Raw genomic sequence first — 14,568 nt, 5'->3', positions numbered from 1 at the left:
TGTTGATTTAACAATGGGTGAATGTGCTATGTACAATCATAACAAGTACAGGTGCACATGCCCATTTATGCCTATTTATATTGATGTACAGTGTGAAATTATATATGAAGATTAATACATATAACTCAGCACGTACATGTTACACGCACACGCACACACACACACACACACACACACATACCTAGAATATCACAATGAATGGGAAATCACCTCACTAGTTTAAAAATTTTCAGGAAACAAATACAACTTTGAAGATGATGGAAGAAATATTCTACAAGTTATAATGTATGTAGCTGATTTTCTGAACCATGGATAGAAAATGGCATATATCAGTGGGTTCACAGAGGAGTTAATGAGAACAAGCCATCCAAATACAGTCCAAACCATAGATGAAGATGTCAAGTTTTCCACTGTCAGCGTACTTAAATAAAAAGGTATCCAGCAAGTCAGATAAATGAAAATGATTGTGCCTAGTTTTTTTGCTGCTTTAGTTTCAGAAGAGCTTGCAATGTTGGCCCCTTGTTTGCCATTTTTCACAGCTCTAACAGCTTTGGATTGATGCCTTGCTACTTTAAAGATTATTGAGTACAACAATAGTATAAAACAGCAAGGGGCTAAAAATGACACCACAAGGTCAGTGATGACCCAAGAGTGCTTCAGGAGCAAGACACACTCTCCAGTGCATTTAGTGGAAATTTGGAATGGGAATAAATGGTCATTAAAATAGTAAAATATGATTATATATAATACAGATAAAGACCAGCCTAGAAGTATTACCAATGAAGTTCTACAAACTGTGACTCTAACTGAGTAAAGCAGAGGGTCACACACAGCAAGGAACCGATCCACTGCAATAAAAACAAGACTACAGAGAGAGGCGGACATTAAGAAAGAATCTGTCACTAGAATAATACAGCATGCCAGTTCTCCGAGATACCAGCAGGAGTCTATCAGTTGCATTATGTTCAGAGGCATTACAAACAGTCCCACAAGAAGATCAGCCACAGACAGAGAGAGGATGAGCAGGTTGGTTGGAGTGTGGAGCTGCTTGAAGTGAGAGATGGAGATGATCACCAGCAGGTTCAGAAACACAGTGCACACAGATATACATGAGAGAACAATGAACATAAACATATAAGCAGGGCCTGTTCGGGCTTCCTTTCTACAAGATGAGTTATTTTCAGGAAAGCAGTACTGCACTGACATGTCTTGCCTAAGATCTGTGTTATTCATCTGAATAAGAAGTTAAAAATGTTTCAGTGTTGATCAGAGATGAATTCCACATCACTGTGCCTGTTTATAATGAGGCATGAACCCTCCCACGTTGTTATGATTGGCTTTTTTAATCCCTGAAATTATTCTCTTGAGTAACATTCAAACAGGCTCATGAATGTTAAAATTTCTACATCAGGTTAATGAGAGTGTTTACAATAATAATAATAATAATAGTAAAACAAATGATCTCAGATTTTTTTCCATATTACAAGGATCTATGATTGAATTCTTAACATTGCCTAAAATTGCTGTGTTGGTTTTATACATGAAACATTTCTGAAAATTAATATATTCCTAAACTGACTGTGTTACAAAATTTCAGCTTGACCCATGGCTGATATTACTGACTTTATTCACTGTGTCCAGCTGTGTCCAGTTCATGGAACAAGTGAATTATCTTTGTAATTAAATCTACATAAGGCAAGTTTATTTATAGAGCACATTTCATACGCAATGGCAATTCAAAGTGCTTTACAGAGCGATTCAGAAAAAATGACAGTAGAGTTACATAACTGTGTTTACACATGAATAACCAAAAAGAAAAAAACATAAACTGTCTAGTGAGGTGTAATAATTAAATTCAAGGGAAATTCCTACTTCATGAGATGACAGCAAGACCCACTGATTGGGATTTGTCACGGGGATGTGAAGGGCGGACTAACGGAGGCGGACGCACACGCTACAACACAGATAATTTATTAATGAAATAACAAAACATACACAAACGAACTAGAGGGAAAACACCAAACGAGGAACTGGAAACACAACGAGTAGGAATATGGAAAAACACGACTTAGAACATAGCAAAAGAGCACGAAACAACACTACAGGACTGGGGCATGAAACGGACAAGAGAATGACACAAAACAAACAAATGACTGATGACAGGAAGTGACACAACGGGACTTAAATACATGAACAAACAAGACACACCTGACACAGATAACAAGGGTAAATGACAAGGAGGCGGGACAAAGGTGGAGACATGGACAATAACAGACAGACAGAGCCACATGGCAGGGGAAAACAAACAAGATTGGGCCAGGATGTGACAGGATTCTTCTTTATCACTGGACATTAGAGAGAAAGAACTGTAAATATTCCTTGGAAGATCTTAAACAATTTTAAATACCTAGAGTATAATACAGTGTTCCATTATCTTCAGCTCAGAGTGCAGAAAGCATAAAAAGATTAATATAAAAATAATAACTGTTCAATTACACAAGCAGACTAATATATTAAACATCTGTATTTTATTTTTATTTATGTTATCTCAAGGGTTTTAAAATAAAATATTTGTATGAAGCCCCATTTTAAAACATGATTTAAGAAAAAAAAACTGAAGTCTTTTTGCAATAATAATAATAATAATACATTTTATTTTAAAAAGTACCTTTCAAGAGACCCAAGGACACTGTACCATAGAAGAAAGTTAAAAGGGGAATACACATACATACATAATATTATCCATATGCTAGTTCAAAATGATGAGTTTTAAGTTTTTGCTTTGTTGCAAGGACTTTTTTTCCTTAGAACTCCCTCAGTGTATCAAGAGCATTAACAGCATTATATAATTCCATGTAGGGGCTGAGTAATGAGGTCTGTACTGGTCTATTCTGGAAAATGAAGACTGCTATACAAGCTCATAGTCCTCCAGAAAAAAAACCTAAGGTTTTCTTTGTGTCATCAGTGTTGAACATGTGAGGACTGAATGCTGGAGCTTTGTTACAATAACACTACATGCAGCGCCACTATGTATGCTTTTTCATTTTTTTCAGCAACTTCTGCTTTTATTTCCAGGTTGAAAGCTCAGTAATAACTGAACATATGTACATTTCCACCTCCAACAATACTAAGATTACTTAGTACTTAATACTAAGACACAGTCATCTACTGTGTCTGCTGAGTACTACAGTTGTATTGTTCCATTCTGGCAGAAGAATAAATCAAATGTCTGCTTTCAACAGGTTATGGGCCCAGAGTGTCACTAAAAAGGTTTTTAAAGCGAAAGGTTTAAGCGAAATTGCTAAGTCAGATAAACGGAGTTGTGGGATTCACAATGGATGATAAGATGTTTGTCGACAAGCTGAACAGACCAGAGAACTGGGCAACATGGAAGTTTCAGATGGAGCATTTGCTGAAAACTAAAGGACTATGGGGTATGCTAACTGAGACGGATGTGCTTACTCTGGGTGCTATCGCACAAGCTACGGCAGAGTTTGAGTGGCGGAGAGAAAGGGGATTTTCCATGTCAGTGCTGAATGTGAATACACCACAGCTGTATTTGATAACAAGTTGTCAATCTCCAAAAGGCTTGGGACATGCTAAAAGGGCATTTTGAGAGAGACATTTTAGCAAATAAACTTTTCCTGAAGAAGCAATTTCAGATGCGAAATGAATGAAAAGGAAAGTTTAAATAATCATTTGAAATGAATGAAGGAACTGACTGATCAGCTAAAAACAATAGGTGCTGTAATTGACGAAGAAGATCAGATTGTAACACTCCTGGGTAGCTTACCACCAAGCTATGCAATGATCATTACTGCTCTGGAAACAAAGATGGGCAATCTGACACTGCAGTTTATTCAGCAAGCATTAATAAATGAAGAGCAAAAAAGAATCAACGCGGATGCATCAGGTGGTGCGTCAGACACGTCAACTCACAGAGTTCACAGAGGAATGCAGAGTGATTCAAAGCCAGTGGGAGCTGAAAAAGTGTGGAAAGGAAGGACATTTAAAGTGTAATTGTCCAAGCTGGAAAAAACGAATCAAAATTCACAAAGCCAGAAGTGTGAGCTGTGAAAATGAAGAAGACTCAAAACACATGACTTGTGATAAAGACATTCTTCAAGACTACCAGCCGTTCTCAAAACCACAGACTGTAAAACTGGGTGATGGCAGAGTTGTTGAAGCTCAGGGTTTTGGCATTGTTAAACTGTACATGGTCTTCAAAGTCAGTAATGCTAAATGAGCCACTATGTATGATGTGTTGTATGTTCCAAAGTTGTCTGGAAATCTTTTTTCAGTGGGAGCTGCTACAAGAAAAAGAAATACAGTGCAGTTCAAAGAGACTCACTACTACATACGTGGCAAGGATGGAACTCTTCGAGGAATGGGAACACAAAGATCTGATGGGCTGTACCAGTTGGATTTTGAAGGATCTTCACCTGTCTGTTATAGTGCATCAAGTGCATCAGTAACAGCTAATCTTTGGCATCAGTGCTTGGGTCACACTACCAAGTTAAAGGAACTAGAAGGTCTGGTGAATGGAGTGAAATTCTTTGCAGACAAAGAGCTCTCCTTCTGTGAAGCCTGTGTGGAGGGCAAGCTGACGAGACAGTCATGTAAGTCAGTGGGAGAAATCTTTTCCAAACGTAAGCTGCAACTGATCCATAGTGATGTCTTTGGACCCATGCAAACTGAGTCAATAGGTGGAGCAAAATACTTTGTAACTTTCATTGATGACTTCTCTCACTGCTATAAGGTTTACTTCATGAAACAAAAAGTGACGTCTTAAGCAAGTTCAAGGAATTTGGGAAAGCATTCTCTAATGAGTGTGGACACAAAGTTGCAAGACTAGGATCAGATAATGGTGGGGAGTACATTTCAAAGGAGTTTCAAGAATATTTGAAGGCTCAAGGTATCCACCATGAGATGTCTGTACCTCATACACCTCAACAAAATGGAGTTGCAGAAAGAAAAAAAAAACAACACTGGTTAAAGCAGCTAGAAGCATGTTGTCACAAGCTAAGCTACCGAAGATGTACTGGGCTGAAGCAGTAGCAACAGCAGCCTACATACAAAACATCTGTTCTGAAGCAAGAGACATCCTATCAAAGATGGTATGGCAAAAAACCTGACATGAGTCACATGAGAGTGTTTGGTTGTGTTGCTTATACACATGTTCCAGATGTTAAAAGACAAAAACTAGACAAGAAAGCAGTAAAGCTCAGGTTTGTGGGATATGCAAACAATGCAAAATGTTATCGTCTGTTTGATGAAGAGAAGAGAAAAATTCTTATTCGAAAGGATGTCACCTTTAGTGAGTCAGACTTTGACTGGAAACGTGAGGTCGACCCTTCCTGTCAAGAGAGAGAGGTGACTACCATCACAGAAGAAAAGGAAACAGCTGATGATGATGTCACTTTTGATGAGGCTGTTAAAAGAGGAAGCAGAATCAGAAGGGCACCAAAAAGATATAGATATGATGAGTTTGCAGATATGGTGACTATTGATCATTGGAAGAACACTGGAAGAAGCATTAAAGAGTCCAAATGCAAAAGAATGGCAAGAAGCGGCTGATTTGGAATACGAGTCACTGCTAGAGAATGAGACCTGGGATCTGGTGGAACTACCAAAGTATAAAGTGTCTGTAGGGTCAAGATGGGTATTCAAAGTCAAGCATCCAAGCGATGGGGAAGTGGAGAGATACAAGTGCAGATTTGTTGCCAAGGGTTACTCAAAGCAGTATGGTGCTGACTTTGATGAAACCTTTTCATCTGTGATTTGTTTTAGCTCAATTCGCACACTATTATCCTTTGCCGCCCAGAATAATCTACATGTACATCAAATCGATGTTGACACTGCATTCTCAAATGGACATTTGGAGGAAGAAGTCTACATGGAACAACCTGAGGGATACATCAGACGAGGACAGGAGCACCTTGTGTGCCAGCTAAAAAAGGCAATCTATGGGCTAAAACAGTCTCCTCGTTGCTGGAAAAAAGAATTCACACAGTTCATGAAGGATCTTGGATTTGAACAGAGTACCTCAGATCCCTGTGTGTTTGTAAGGTCATCACAAGAGCCGGAGATTATTGCAGTCTATGTAGATGATCTGATGTTGATTACAGAGTCAGCTGAAAGCATGGATGAGTTAAAAATGACTCTCCATGAGCGCTACAAAATTAAGGACTTGGGTGAGCTGTCCTATATCCTGGGCATCTCAGTTGTTCAAGACAAAGCAGAAAACTGCATCTTTCTTCATCAGAAGCAGTACATTGAAACCATTCTTCAGAAGTATGGATGGATAAAGCAAATCCTGTTGCCCTGCTGACATCAGTGTAAAGCTGAAAAAGAATGATGGTGTCAGTAATCCTGTCAATCCAAGTACTTACCAGTCCATGGTGGGAAATCTGCTGTATGCAGCGATGACAACAAAACCAGACATAGCACAAGCATATGACTGTGCAGGAAGCAAAGAGCTGATTGGCTTCTCTGATGCTGACTGGGCTGGAGATCAGATGACCAGCGTTAAACAACAGGCAACATATTTCTACGGGAGGAGCAGTGAGCTGGCTAAACAAGAAACAAGCAATGCACTTTCAACTGCAGAAGCTGAGTATGTTGCTCTCAGTCAAATAGCTCAAGAGGGTACCTAGGCTGAGAAGATTACTGAGTGATCTTGGTATGGTCACAACACCTACAGTGATTCTGGAGGACAATCAAGGAGCTGTTGCAATTGCAAAGAATCCAGTGAATCATTCAAGAACAAAGCACATATACTTACACTTACAAGGCCAGATTCATTAACATTACATTCGTGAATGTGTGCGGAATGGTGAAGTAAAGTTGGAATACTGTCCAACAGATGACATAAAGGCAGATATCTTGACAAAACCTCTTGCAAAACAGAAATTTGAGTATCTTAGGAGAGAGATTGGACTTTTTCCAATGTAAATCTATGATAGAATGTCCTGCTATTTAGTTGTGTTATAAAATGGGCAATGTTTTTTTTTTTTTTTTTTTTTTTTTTTTAATATAGCAAGACAACAAAAGCTATAAACAGGAAAGGAATAATAAGTTAGTTTTTTGTGCAAGTTGGGTTACATTTATTATTTCAGAATTACCTCGTGTCTTACAACCATTGTAAAAAATTAAGTGGGAGTTTTGAAATATGAAGCAGTAATTTGTTAAATGGTTAATAGAGAGGCTATTATGCTACCATTTACTGTGTCTGCTGAGTACTACAGTTGTATTGTTCTGTTGGCAGAAGAATTAAAAAAAATGTCCGCTTTCAACACATGTAACATGAGGACATACCTTTATCAATCCCCTTAGCGAAATTACTTTTCTGCATTTGACCCAGTCGCAGTAGTGAACTGACAAACACACACTAGTGAGCAATTCTTCACAAACACTGGGGGCTGTGAACACACAAAAATCAGAGCAGGGTGCTGTCAACCCCCTCAGTGCCTGGGGAGGAGTTTGGGGATTAGGTGCCATCCTCAAGGGCACTTCAGCAGTGAATTCATTTTTCCTTGCTAGTGAATTGAATTGAACCGGTGACCCTCCAGCCTTAATCTCAATCCTCTAACCTCAAGGCCATGGCTGTCCCTATCGAAATGAATTGCAGATACCCATCTGTCTGACCCAACCAACTCAGAGACACTTTCTAGACCGTCACTGTAGTGGCACTCTTGAGGGTACACAATCAGCATCTTTACTTAATATTACAAAGTAACACATATTCTCTCATTAGTGCCTTAACCCCAGCATCTAGGCTGACTTCAAATCCACCAAGATTCTCCTCGCTTACTATTGCTCTCCAATATCCTGAAACACCCAGTGTATGCTCATATCAGAATCACTGTTGTGTACCAAGGATCTCCAGCAACTCATGATGTTACAGGCCATGAAAGATCAAGGAAGAGGATTGAAACATTTCATGTTGACTAGCGATAGAGGGGAGCTCCAGGGGGTGTCTTCCTGTCTTTTCTGGCCCCCAGTCACAGACATGACTGTATGAATCAATAAGACAAATAGGGATAGGGTCTACTCTAGACTTGAGCTTTTTTGTACAGATTTAGTGTCATTCACCAGCAGAACAGCAGGACTTCCATTCCTGATTTTTAGTTCTGAGAGCAAACCATATTACTCCAGGGGACATAATTTACCTGTTCCGTATCCCAAAGTCAGGAGGCATTATATCTTCACTGGCCTTTTTTAGCACTAGATATGGTGACCTTGGAGTCATGCAAAATAGCTTCAGAACAATTCATTTCTTTCCAATTCATTACATCTGGAGATTAAATAAGCTGTGTGTCAAACAGGAGTGTTGAAGAGTGGCCCCTTAAACTCATTACAATGGTTGTAGGGTAAAGTGTACAAGTACATTTGGTTTATTTTTTGTGATAAATGGTGAACGTTTGTGGATTATTGACAGGCTCTGTGTATAGGCATAGCCTTTTTTATATGGATTATTTTCATGGAATTTCATGAAAAAAAAAGATCAATGAAAATGGGACAAATACAGATCACATCAAACATGTTACTTTTATTACTCTGACATCACCAGAAGGAGGGAACCAGAGCCAGAGCAGTTTGGCTGTCTGTTATTTTTTATCACTCACCATCACCGTCTTAAAGAACAGCACCTTAGTCCCATATTATATTCTCTTCCCTCAGCTACTCTTCAGAATTATGTTTGCCAAGTGATTTTCAATGAGTTTGCGCTAGTTGGTACACTCCCAGAAAATAAGGTATGATGGACATACATTATTGGTCACCAAAGGTACAAACAGTGTAGCATTGGTGTTAAGGTTCAGTGGTGTCCCCTAAATGTACATATTATTTTTTTACAGAAATTATATTTGTAATATTTCATTATAGGGCTGATTTGAAAAAATAACATAATAGTCCTACCACAAAAAGAACATAATAGTCCTACCACAACCCTGAAATGGTGCTAGAAAATGTGGCAAAGAAGAAAAAGAAGAAGAAGATGATGATTATGATGATGATATAAGTCCTGGAGATGAAATGGGGTGTATAAAATAATTACAACTTTACAAAATACAAATAAAACACAATAATGTACAATTATGGTCCCTAATTAAATATATATGGAAAAGGTGCCACCAGAGTCACAGTTTTTCTGACTGTGTTCCCAGGAAGGAAATCACATGAAGTGATTAATGTGGCCTTAGTATATAAAGATCAGGACCTGTTTCTGAGCTGTGCCTCCTGGGTTGAAGCTCTGTCCTCTTCTATTTCTCTACCTTGCTGGGGATGTGGATCATGGTCAGCACTGATGCATAATCATCCCTCCATTAAGTCTCGGTTAACTCAGGCCAGAATTTAATTATTACAACTGATCACATAAAGTTGCTTAGCTTTTACAAGTATAGCTTATTAAAATATATTTTTGTTATTTACATATATTGTTTTTATTTATAATTACATTATGGTGTGTCAGTGAATGCACAAACAATAAACAGGGTTTAGAGATTTGTGCACACATTATATATATATATATATATATATATATATATATATATATATATTAGAGCAGTACAATATGAAGTGGCCTCTGCTCTGTCAGATGAATCAGTCTGAGGTTAATGTTCAGGAAACAGATTTAGCCTCGAAGGTGATGATTTAAATATTCTACATGTTACAATATACTTTGCAGATGTTCTGAACCATGAATAGAAAATGGCATATATCAGTGGGTTCACAAAGGAGTTCATGTCTAATAACCAGATCAAAATATTCCACACAGTCACAGATGTGTAAACTGACACAGGCATGAAGTAATTTGGTATCCAGCAAACAAGGTAAACGAAAACCACTGCCCCTAATTTCTTGGCTGCTTTGATTTCAGAAGCCCTTGATGTTTTAAGTCCATGGTTGTTTGAGGCACCATTTTTCACAGCCCTGATAGCTTTAGCTTGATGTATTGCCACTTTAAATATAACTGAATACAAGGTTAATATAAAACTGCATGGGACTACAAACGCAACTACAAATTCAATGAAGGCCCAATATGTATATTCATACACAACACACTCTCCGTAACATTTGGAGTAGGCATTGGGATCTGTAAAAGTGTCATTAAAGTATAAAAGCACAATGGCATAACACAGCCAAAAAGTCCAGCCAAGCATTATTGTTAGGGAGGTTTTATGAAGTGTAATTTGACTGGAATACTGCAGAGGGTCAGTGATAGCAATGTACCTATCAACTGCTATGAGTATCACACTGTACAGAGAGCCATACTTTGAGATCAAATAAATTATTTGAGAAAGGTAGCATGCTAATGGACCAAGATACCAACAGGAGTCCATCTGGGCACTTAAGATCACAGGCATATTAACCAGTCCCACAAGAAAATCAGCCACAGCGAGAGAGAGGATGGTCAGGTTGGTTGGAGTGTGGAGCTGTTTGAAGTGAGAGATGGAGATGATCACCAGCAAGTTCAGAACCACAGTGCACAAAGATATACATGAGAGAATGAAGCACAGTAAAAAATATCCAGAGCCATATGTGGTATGTCTTATACAAGACTGATTATTGTCAGGAATGCAATATTGGACTGTGATGTTTTGCCTGTAGTCTTGGTCGTCCATATGAAAAAAAGCTGAAAAATGTAAAATGATTTAGAAGGTAAACTTCTCTGTTTTATACTTGAGTATGAATCCTCCCACTAGTGGATAGTGTAACCCTAACATCATCATGATGTACAGTGTTGGGTCAGCTGAGACCAGAGTTCCAATGGTAGAATTTGCATAGGGAGAAAAACAATAAGGAAGGCCAGCATTTATGATGTATATTAGAGACTGCCACGGGTTAAGATGATATGTAACTGGATTTTTATGTCTTCCTTACATCATCCTTATACCAGAAGGTGTGTGGTGCACACTCATAGAATAGGACATGGAATAAAATAGTTTTATTGTCTGTCCACAATGTATGAAAATACAAAATGAAATTGAAAATATATAAGCCTGAGAAGTTGGGATATATAGAATAAACAAATATTCTGTCCTGGTATTCAATTAATTTAACCCAATATTCCATTGAAAACAGTATAAAAACATACTTAAGGAGAAACCTAGCGTGAAATTTTATACTTTTTGGAAAAATAAAATGTGTCCAGGCCTGTGAAGGATTGGCGCCCCCTCCAGTGTGTGCTCCTGCCCTGCACGCAATGATTCTATGTAGGCTCCTGACCCACTGTGACCCTGAACTAGATTAGATTAGATCCGATTAGATTAGATTAGATTCAACTTTATTGTCATTACACATGTACAAGTACAAGGCAACGAAATGTGGTTTAGCATCTAACCAGAGTGCAATAAGCAGTAAGTGCAGAATGTACAAATATAGAAGATATAGGCATGAATATGGACAAATATACATGTGAATATATTATATATTATGCCTATACAATGGATATATAAATACTATAAACATTTATTCATTCATTCATTATCTGTAACCGCTTATCCAGTTCATGGTCGCGGTGGAGTCCAGAGCCTACCTGGAATCATTGGGCGCAAGGCAGGAATACACCCTGAAGGGGGTGCCAGTCCTTCACAGGGCAACACAGACACACACACACACATTCAATCACACCTACGGACACTTTTGAGTCACCAATCCACCAATCCACCAATGTGTGTTTTTGGACTGTGGGAGGAAACCGGAGCACCCGATGGAAACCCACACAGACACAGGGAGAACACACCAACTCCTCACAGACAGGCACCCGGAGCGGGAATCGAACCCACAACCTCCAGGCCCCTGGAGCTGTGTGACACTACCTGCTGAGCCACCATGCCGCCCTACTATAAACATTCATTCATTCATTCATTATCTGTAACTGCTTATCCAATTCAGGGTCACGGTGGGTCCAGAGCCTACCTGGAATCATTGGGCGCAAGGCGGGAATACACCCTGGAGGGGGTGCCAGTACTTCACAGGGCAACACAGACACATACACACATTCACTCACACACTCACTACTATAAACATGATATACAGATAACTAATTTACAGGTTGGGTTACCAAAGGAGGGTTGGATATGTTTACATTTATTGAATATGCAGTATATGTGTAACCCAACATAATATATAATTATGTTCATTCATTCATTATCTGTAACCGCTTATCCAGTTCAGGGTCACGGTAGGTCCAGAGCCTACCTGGAATCCTTGGGCACAAGGCAGGAATACACCCTGGAGGGGGCACCAGTCCTTCACAGGGCAACACACATGGACAATTTTTGAGTTGCCAATCCACCAACCAACCTGTGTTTTTGGACTTTGGGAGGAAACCCACGCAGACACAGGGAGAACACACCAACTCCTCACAGACAGTCACCCGGAGCAGGAATCGAACCCACAACCTCCAGGCCCCTGGAGCTGTGTGACTGTGATACTACCTGCTGAGCCACCGTGCCACCCTACTATAAACATGATATATAGATAACTAATTTACAGGTTGGGTTACCAAAGGAGGGTTGGATATCATTCATTCATTCATTATCTGTAACCACTTATCCAGTTCAGGGTCGCTGTGGGACCATTGAATGTGCAGAATATGTGTAACCCAACATAATATACAATTATGTACAGTGTAAAAATAGTATACAGAGAATGTAGTGCAGTCAATGACCAAATTACGGATAGGTATGTATTATCGGTGGACAGAGTTCAGTAAGGAGACAGCTCTGGGGAAGAAGCTGTTTGTCAATCTACTTGTCCTGGAAGCGCTTGCCAGAAGGCAAGAGGACAAACAAAATATGGGAAGGGTGTGAGGAATCTTTAACAATACTGCAGGCTCGACGAAAACAGCGTTTCTTCTGTACGTACTCAACTGATGGAAGTGAGGTCCCTGTAAGTGGAAGTGGAAGTGATGTGTAGTGGGCTGTATTAACCACTCGCTGTAGTGACTTACGGTCAGCAACAGTGCAGTTCCCAAATCAGACTGTGATACAGCTGGACAGGATACTCTCAATCACACAGTGATAGAAGTTCACCAGAATGGCTGGAGACAGATGTTGTTTCTTTAGCATCCTCAGAAAAAAGAGGCGCTGGTGAGTCTTCTTGACCAGGCTGGAAGTGTTGAAGCTCCAGGACAGATCCTCCGATATGTGTGTTCCCAAGAACTTGAAGCTGGTGACACGTTCGACAGTCATATAGATGGACTTGTGCATGCCACCTTTCTCCCTCCTGAAGTCTATGATAAGTTCCTTTGTTTTGTTGGTGCTAAGGAGCAGGTTATTGTCAGTACACCATGTGACCAGATGTTCTACATCCTCTCTGTAGGCTGTCTCATCATTGTTGCTGATGAGGCCAAACACAGTGGTGTCGTCAGCAAACATGATCATAGAGTTTGATACATGAACAGTCTTGAGTGAAGAGGGAGTAGAAAAATGGGCTTAGCACACAGCCCTGGGGCACGCCAGTGTTGAGTTTGATGGTGGAGGAGTAGGTATGGCCTGACCTAACATGCTGAGGCCTGTTGGTCAAGAAGTTTTTAATCCAATAACAGAGAGAGGAGTCAATGCCCAGATCTCCAAGTTTAATGATTAACTTTGCTGGGATTATTGTGTTAAATGCTGAGCTAAAATCAACAAACAACATTCTAGCGTATGTGTTTTTATTATCCAGATGTGAGAGCACAGTATGTAGTGCAATGGAAAAGGCATCCTCTGTGCTTCTATTATTGCAGTATGCAAACTGATGTGAGTCCAGTTTAGGTGGGAGACAGACCTTTAGTTGAGCCAGGACCATTCGCTCAATGCACTTCATAATGATGGGTGTAAGTGCTACAGGGTGATAGTCATTCAGGCATGTATGGAACTGGTATGATGGATGTTGTTTTGAAGCAAGTTGGAACAGTTGCCTGGGTGAGAGACAGATTGAAGATGTTCGTAAAGACCTTATTTTTTTGAAGTTGGCCATTTTGGATCCAACTTTTGTTTTTTCAATGAGAAGAGGGTCATGTGCCACATCAAACTTATTCTTTAAATTTTATTTAACTTTATTATTTCATGAGTTATTTACAAGTTTCTGACCACTTATAAAATGTGTTCAAAGTGCTGCCCATTGTGTTGGATTGTCAATGCAACCCTCTTCTCCCACTCTTCACACACTGATAGCAACAGCACAGGAGAAATGCTAGCACAGGCTTCCAGTATCCATAGTTTCAGGTGCTGCACATCTTGTATCTTCACAGCATAGACAATTGCCTTCAGGTGACCCCAAAGATAAAAGTCTAAGGGAGTCAGGGAGACCTTGGGGGCCATTCAACTGGCCCACAACGACCAATCCACTTTCCAGGAAACTATTAATCTAGGAATAATGTGGTAGTACACCATCTTGCTGGAAAAACTCAAGGAATGTGCCAGCTTCAGTGAATAAAGAGGGAAACACATTGTAGTGGAGTATGGACCAGATCGAGAAATGAAAAGTTTAAGACTCTCCACTCTGATAAGGATTTTTGGAAGAGAACCCCACATTCCACAGAATGTGTGTGTGTTGAAAGACTCTGCACACCCCCAC

At 39.6% G+C, this 14,568-nt stretch overlaps 1 protein-coding gene across 1 annotated transcript; it reads right to left on the bottom strand.

The window, feature by feature from the left end:
- Nucleotides 1-219: 219 nt before the first annotated feature.
- LOC136674253 (trace amine-associated receptor 13c-like) lies at nucleotides 220-1,233 on the bottom strand. Its single transcript, XM_066650157.1, has one exon. The coding sequence runs from the start codon at nucleotides 1,231-1,233 to the stop codon at nucleotides 220-222; it is 1,014 nt and encodes a 337-aa protein (XP_066506254.1).
- Nucleotides 1,234-14,568: the final 13,335 nt, after the last annotated feature.

Source organism: Hoplias malabaricus, chromosome 18 (assembly GCF_029633855.1).
Source record: "Hoplias malabaricus isolate fHopMal1 chromosome 18, fHopMal1.hap1, whole genome shotgun sequence".
In the NCBI taxonomy this organism is placed as follows: domain Eukaryota; kingdom Metazoa; phylum Chordata; class Actinopteri; order Characiformes; family Erythrinidae; genus Hoplias; species Hoplias malabaricus.
The sequence above is the reverse complement of the archived record's forward strand: the minus strand, read 5'-3'. Positions and strand labels throughout refer to the sequence as shown.

What these genes read in the sequence shown, in the direction of transcription:
- LOC136674253 (XM_066650157.1), bottom strand. Translation starts at nt 1,233, where the DNA reads ATGAATAACACAGATCTTAGGCAAGACATGTCAGTGCAGTACTGCTTT.